This window comes from Garra rufa, chromosome 3 (assembly GCF_049309525.1).
Source record: "Garra rufa chromosome 3, GarRuf1.0, whole genome shotgun sequence".
Taxonomy (NCBI): Eukaryota; Metazoa; Chordata; class Actinopteri; order Cypriniformes; family Cyprinidae; genus Garra; species Garra rufa.
The window spans coordinates 25443815-25451682 of record NC_133363.1 but is presented as its reverse complement, the minus strand read 5'-3'; the positions used below and the strand labels follow the sequence as shown (position 1 = coordinate 25451682).

Genomic DNA, 7868 nt, shown 5'->3' with positions numbered 1-7868 from the left:
CACTTATATTATATTTTTTACCTTAACAATTTTAATTAAAATTATGTCGTGACAGGATCTTATCTCTTGCGACAGTGAAGATCTGCCTCTAAGTTACTTCTGTTTCGTGGCTTTATAGTGGATAGAGACGGAGACGTGCAACACACTGCACCATATAACGAAAAATAAATCATTGTCACAGTATTATGTATTCTTATTTTAAACTGTACATCTGGTGAATGATGCCGTGCTCGATTACTCCGGTCTGAATCGGCGATCCACTTGTTTGTCCTGTCAGCACGTGTGATTTCAGAGCAGCAGTGTTTTTGTGGATTCTGTTTTCTGTATCTATGGATAGAACTAAGCAAAGTAAGTTTGATGATAATTTTGTATTGTTTACAATCCTATTAATCTTATATTGTTGTATAAGTTTTGTTGAGATAGTCGTTTTGTTGCGATAATCATGGATCCTGTTTACGTGCTAAACTCATTACAATGTGTGTGTGTGTGTGTGTGTGTGTGTGTGTGTGTGTGTGTGTGTTTTCTAACGCTATTTTAACTGTTTTCATATTTCCAGCTGTGCTAGAAGCCCGTATCCCATCAAAACAAAGCCAAATTTTGGGTGTTCAGGTGACTCATTTTAATTATCATTACCATTAGTTTTCTATTTATGCTATTCCATCATACAGCGGTGGCCAAAATGAGTAATTTCACCAGCTAAAACACGATTTTAAGTCAGTTATTTCTATATTTTGCCGTAGTGTGTCAGTTGGAAATATCAGTTTACATTTCCAAACATCAATTTTGTCATTAATTGTAATAATCCAGTGAGATTCACAAGGAATCTGACAACAGCTAGTGTTCCACACAGAGATCTGATCTCATCGACATCCAGTCTGTCTGAAATGACATGAAGAACAGACTAAATCCAGAAGAACTGTGGCAATGTCCCCAAGATGCTTAATGAAACCTTCCTGAAAAACTTTGCACAAGTGCACCTAGGGCAAAAGCTGCCTTTAAACGCATAGGATGGTCACACCAAATGTTGATTTAACTTGGTTAATATGAGTGAATTGACAATGAAAATCTAATTATGACATTATTTTTGAGAGCATCCTCATTTTACAGCATTTTGCACAAGTGCCTACAACTTTTAACAGTATTGTGGCTTTGCAAATAGGTTTCTTGAAGCATCTTGGAGACGTTGCCACAGTTTTTCTGGATTTAGTCTGTCTCAGTTTGTTCTGTTTCTTCATGTCATTCCAGACAGACTGGATGATGATGAGATCAGATCTCTGTGTGGAGCACTGGCTGTTGTCAGACTTCTTTGTGCAAACTAAAATCTTACTGGATTATTACAATTATGGCAAAATGAATGTTTGGAAATGTAAACTGATATTTCTTACTGACACACTACAGCAAAAAATAGACATAATTGACTTTAAAAAATATAGCTGGCAAAAATACTAGTGTTTTAATAGCCGCCACTGTAAAAATATAAATAGTTCTGTTAAATCTGCTCAAATGTAAGTTTTACTAGGTCTAGCTTTTTTTTTTTTTATTGGGGCTCCCTGGATGTGTAAGCATTCAGGTGGACTCACTGTATGATGTACAGAAACTTGAAAAACTAGTCAATATGTTGCTGAATGAAACTTTTAACAGTCTCAAGATGGAACGGCAGCAGATGCTTTCACCAAAGCATTCCTGAAGAACAGTTTTCCCCAAATGAAGAAACAAAACATTGAGGAAATGATAGTGCAGAAGGCAGTGGTACTGGAATATAATACACCGAAGAAGAAGAAGAAGGAAAAGATGAGAAAAGCCAAGGGACTGAATGCCAAAGAAAGAAGACAGCTTAAAATATTCCAGATCAAACCTGAACATCAAAAGTATACTCTTTCACCCTATAGTATTGTATCATGCACTATAATACATCAGTAAAAGTAGTGCTTATCACTAAAATCGTTTATATACATCTTTTACATTTGTAGATACAAACTCTTCTTGCCTCTGCATAAGCTATGGAAAACATACATTGTGGATCTATGTAATGGATTAAAACCAGAAAGGTAAGATGTGTGTCATAATTTCAGGAATCTCTGGCTTCTTGGGTGTAAATTCATTTTGAGTCTCCATGAATGTGCTGCCTATTTCTTTTGAATACAGCAACCCACAGACGATCCAGCAGAAGCTCTTAAAAGCTGATTTCCATGGTGCTGTCTTAACAGGTACAACGTCGTGCACATTTGAAAATGTCTGTGCACAAAGGAACACATTTTTGCTTTAGCAGCAGTATATCCAGATTTTCAATTTAATGGTGATATTTTTAGCGGGTAGTGGAACCTCATGTTCTCTCTCTCTCATCTCTTTTCCTTGTAGTTGTCAGATCAAAATGCCCCTCATATGTGGGTCTAACTGGCATCTTGGTACAGGAACTGAAGCACACCTTCAAAATCATTACAAAAGAGGACAAACTAAAAGGTATATGAGTAAATATTAATTATTTTTTTACAGGTTACACAAGTTATTTCACTACTGTGAGTGAGTATGTCAGCACTCAAAGATGGCAAACCAAGCTGAAAATGACAATTTACACATTAAGGAACTCTCTGTTTGACATGTTTGAATAATAGCATTATTCATTTTATAGATATCAGAATAACATCATTATCATGAATGTGTTGTTGAATGTTGACGTTAAGTGTAGTGAAAATCTGATACGCTACCAGTCAAAAGTTTTTGAGCAGTACATTTTTAAAGTTTTTTAAAGAAGTCTCTTCTGCTCACCAAGCTTGCATTTATGTGATCCAAAGTAAAAGTTTGAAATATTTTTACTATTTAAAATAACTTTCTATTAGAATACATTTAAAATGTAATTTGTTCCTGATTTCAAAGCTGAATTTTTAGCATAATTACTAAAAAGAATCCTTCAGAAATCATTCTAATATTCTGATTTGCTGTTCAAGAAATAATAATTATTTTTATTATGTTGAAAACAGCTGAGTAGAATTTTTTTCAGGTTTGTTTGATGAATAGAAACTTCAGAAGAACAGCATTTATCTGTAATAGAAATCTTTTGTGACTTTATAAATGTGAAGCATCCTTGCTAAATAAAAGTATACATTTCTATCATTTCTTTCCCAAGAAAAAAAGGAAAGAAAAGAAACTGACTCCAAGCATTTGAATGGTATACAGTAGTCAACATTCGAAGTAGATCAAAAAAGTTAATCAAAAAGACAAAAACGGCTATTGTTTTGGTTTAGAACAACTTTGATGAAAGGTTTTAATCCACTTTAAATGTTGACTGCTATAGTGTATAATGTTACAAAAGCCTTTTATTTCAGATACATGCTGATTTTTGGAAAACTGTTTTAAATATTCATAGTAATAAAAAATAATAAATGTTTCTTGAACAGCAAATCAGCATATTAGAATCATTTCTGTAGGATCATGTGACACTGAATACTGGAGTAAAAATGCTTTGATCACAGGAATAAATTACATTTTAAAATATATTTAAATAGAAAACAGGTATTTTAAATAATACAAATATTTCAAAATTTCCCTGTTTTTGCTGTACTTTTGATCAAATAAAAGCGGGTTTGGTGAGCAGAAGAGACTTCTTTAAAAAAAAAAAACATTACAAATCTTACTGTTCAAAAACTTTTGACTGGTAGTGTATCCTCTTTCTGTCACAAAAAACACTTAACGTCTTCCTCATCACAGTCATGACTCATTAAGCACCTTTCAGAACCCCTTGTGTCAAATGAACCTGAGAACAAAGCCTTGTCTAAATATATTGTGTAGAAAGATCTGTTCCTCCATTTTGGTTGACCGTTGGTTCACTTTAACCTCTCAAACAGTGTTGCTCAATCATTGTAATGCATATGTTCTTCATTAATTCCCATTGAATATTGACATTTCCCCTACTCTTTCTTCTCTCTGTCTTTCTTCAGTTATACCCAAGAGGAATAGTGTGTTCAGTGTGGAAATTGGTGCTTTTGTAACGCACATCTATGGCAGCAAGTTTGAACTGCGCTCCAGTGAGCGGTCTGCAAAGAAATTCAAAGTAAAAGGAACTATTGACTTGTAATGGGAAGTTTCAAACATCATGTCAACTTCACCTGTGGGCTCATACTGGAGAATCAAAATAAGACATTTAATCATTATGGATTTTTAGCTTCTTCCTCTGATTGTTATTATTTTTTATGCTTTGTATCTGACCAGACATGAAATTATATTGGGCCTTTAGGAAAAGTATTTGTGTTTGACTCTTCACCAGGGGGAGCCGTTTTGGAGGAGAAGGGAGGATGCATGAATTTTGACCTCCTCTTTTTTTTTTTTTTTTTTTTTAAATCCTTGGTACTTGTCGCCTCATTTTTATACGAGGTTCCCCCAAATTCTTTATTTATGACCTTATTATATCTTCAAGGGTAGTCAGCACTGCAAATATATACTATATACCATAACACTTTACCTCCCTAAAAGCATCTTAACAACACTTTTTTTAATGTTAGATGGTTTTACAGTGCATCCACTCTAGGAATGTTTATATTGCAGTTATTTCCCATTTCCCAAGAGTTTAAATGTTTTGTTTTTTTCAGAAATCATTCTAATTTGCTGTTTACGAAACATTTTTTTAATTATATTTATTATCCATATTTAAAAACAGTTGAGTACATCTTTTCATTGATGAATAGAAAGATCCAAAGATCAGCATTTATCTGAAATAAAAAGCTTTTGTAACATTATACACCACCATTCAAAAGCTTTTAATAAAAATCAATACTTTTATTTAGCAAGGATGCTTTAAAACGATCAAAAGTGATGATAAAGACATTTATAATGTTACAAAATATTTCAGATAAATGCTGTTCTTCTGAACTTTCTATTTATCAAAGAAACCTGAAAAAAATCTACTCAGCTGTTTTCAACAAAATAATAATAATTATAAATGTTTTTTGATCAGCAAATCAGAATATTAGAATGATTTCTGATGGATCATGTGGCTGGAGTAATAAAGCTAAAAATTCAGCTTTGAAACCAGAGGAATAAATTACATTTTAAAATGTATTTAAATATTCAAAGACAGTTATTTTAAATAGTCAAAATATTTTTACATTTTACTGTTTTTGCTGTACTTTGGATCAAATAAATGCTTGCTTGGTGAGCAGAGGAGGCTTCTTTAAAAAAAGCTAAAATCTTACTGTTCAAAAACTTTTGACTGATAGTCAATTTTTGTTTTTATACATCTTTAATCAAAGTACTGTTTGAAGCAGTGTCTACAGACTTCAGTGTACTTAAACAAGCACCACTTCAGGTCTCCAGTTCAAAGTAAAATTGGAAAAAGTTATGTGGTTTTGTTTCACCAAAGTTTATGTTGTAATATTTGCCCACTTACAAAACGCGGGGAACTTTTTTTTTTTCCCCACAGTGAAACTGGGCCTGATACTTAGTCAAGGTTTTTTCCTTGTTAGGTGACGCCTCTTCTAGTAATGTCAGAGAATTCCCTCCTTCCTATACAAGACACAGAACAGGTTTTCTGGGGTTTTTTTTTTTTTTTGCACTTTATTACGATAGAACAGTATATATTGACTGGAAACAAAGCGGGAGAGACAGAGAGGACAGGACTGGGAAAGGACGGCGAGCTGGGACTCAAACTAGGGTTGCTTAAAGCGCGATGGCACTATAAGTAGGCCACAAGGCTATCAGTGCCAACTATAACAGAGGTTTTCAAATTAAATAAAGGGTTTGTTTAGAGTAATAATACTTTAATACTTAGTCAAGGTTTTTTATTTGTTTGTTGACTAGTAAACGCCTCTTCTAGTAATGCGAGGAAATTCCCTCCTCCCTATACAAAGGCACTGAACAGGTTTTCTATTTTGTTTAATAATTATATTTATTGCTTAGGTATTAAATAATCCAGTTTTTTTTTCTGAGAGCAAAGTACAGATTTTGAACAGTGTTTGAGTTAAAGGAAGCTGTAAATCACTGACTTATGTATGGAAATAATACAATCATGGATGTCACCATTCTTCCAAATACACATGAAGTGCATTCATCATTCTGGTGTGCAATGTCTTTTATGAGAAACAAGGGACCTTACATTAAAAGTCTCCTCCTCTGAAATCACTTTGTCAACAGTGTTGCATCAAAAGGATGTGCACTTCCTCTAAATCACTTTATTTCTACAGAAAACATTATTTAGCCTATTTGTCTGAAACAAAGTTTCAGGCTGTGCTGTGCATTAATCGTATGGGCCTTGCTCGTATAACAAGACGCTTGTTTACAGTCACTTTACAGAGATGTCTGTCTCAAAACTTGTTAGGCTGGTTATGCCATCCAACTGGTTTAAGGGTCAAAGTTCTGTTGTTGTTTTGAAACTCCTGCTTAGTAAATCAGATAATTGGAGTTCTAATGCTACCTAAGCCTATTCTGTTTATCAGATAAACAACAAATATAGACTTCATCGTTCACTTCAGCCCACACATTTTGCATTGTTATTTGAAGTGCTTATGAATAACACATTTTCTTTATCATAATTCTTTAAAAAGAATCCCTAAAATAGACCGCATTTATTTTTAAATTTTCAATGGAAAGAGATAAAGTCATGATAAGAGAAAAAAAATCATGCTTGTAGTTGATTGTATTAGCAATCTCCACGTAAAACTGATTGGGTAGACCAAACTGTAAGTCGTAGAGACTTGAAACTTGAAGGGATGGTAGTACTCACCATCTACAATGTCACCAAGGCTCACTAAATTGATCAAATGTATGAAATCGCTCATAACTACTAACTCATTTGCCACAAATTCAAGTGTCTTATGCCGTCATAATCTTTTTTTTTTTTTTTTGAAAAACCTACTTCTGCGAACTATTCCTAAATTTCTTGTCCGATCAGAACCAAACCAGTGCAGGAAGATTTTCTGGAGAGTGAATATCAACAATTAAATTTAAAAAAAGTTGAATTTTCAACTCTGTCGCAAAGGGACGCCAAAACATTTGAAAGGGCAGGGCTGCCTTTACTAAAACGACTATAATTTTTGAATGGAATGAGATATCTTCGCCAAACTCACAACGCCTGAGGTCACATGAAAAAAGTCACAAAACTTGAGGGGATGGTAGTACTCACACTATCTACAATGTCACCAAGGCTTGCTACAGTGATTAAATGTATGAAATCGCTCATAACTAAATCATTTGCCATAGATTCAAGTGTCTTATGCTGTCACTCTGGTGAAATGTTCAGGTGTTTTGCAGTTTAAAAAAAAACTACTTCTGCAAACTAGTCCTGAATATCTTGCCCGATCGCAACCAAACCAGTGCGGGAAGATTTTCTGAAGAGTGAAAATCAACAATTATCAAAAAAAGTTGAACTTTCGACTCTCTGCCGCAAAGGGACGCCAAAACGTTTGAGAGGGACAGGGCCGCCTTTACTAAAACGGCTATAAATTTTGAACGGAATGAGATGGCTTCGCCAAACTCACAGCGCCTATGTAAGAGCTGAATCTGAGGTCACATGAGCTTGGCCACTTGGTGGCTTGAAACTTGAGGGGATGGTAGTACTCACACCATGTGTCACACGCTTCTTTAAGGATGTTTGTGTATCTCAAAAACATCTCAATTTGTGTATCTTAAAAACATGGCCACCATGGGGCGATAAACTTTGAGCACCTATTAGAAAAGGTTAGACATTGGGGGCAGTCATGGCCCAATGGTTAGAGAGTCAAACTTGTAACCCAATGTTTGTGTGTTCGAGTCTCAGCCAGGTCTGGCAGGGATTGTTGGTCAGATCAGCGCTCTCTTCTACCTTCAATACCACGACTGAGGTAAGACCCTTGAGCAAGGCATCTGAACCCCCAGACGCTGCAGCAATATGGCTGCTAATA

At 34.6% G+C, this 7868-nt stretch overlaps 1 protein-coding gene across 1 annotated transcript; it reads left to right on the top strand.

Annotated features, from left to right (window-relative positions):
- The first annotated feature begins 164 nt into the window (after window positions 1-164).
- On the top strand, window positions 165-6043 carry pop4 (POP4 homolog, ribonuclease P/MRP subunit). The gene is made up of 7 exons (XM_073837009.1): window positions 165-348; window positions 557-609; window positions 1642-1868; window positions 1971-2048; window positions 2146-2207; window positions 2359-2460; window positions 3936-6043. Exons 1-7 carry the CDS (start codon window positions 330-332, stop codon window positions 4070-4072), a joined length of 678 nt encoding a protein of 225 aa, XP_073693110.1. The 5' UTR covers window positions 165-329; the 3' UTR covers window positions 4073-6043.
- Window positions 6044-7868: the final 1825 nt, after the last annotated feature.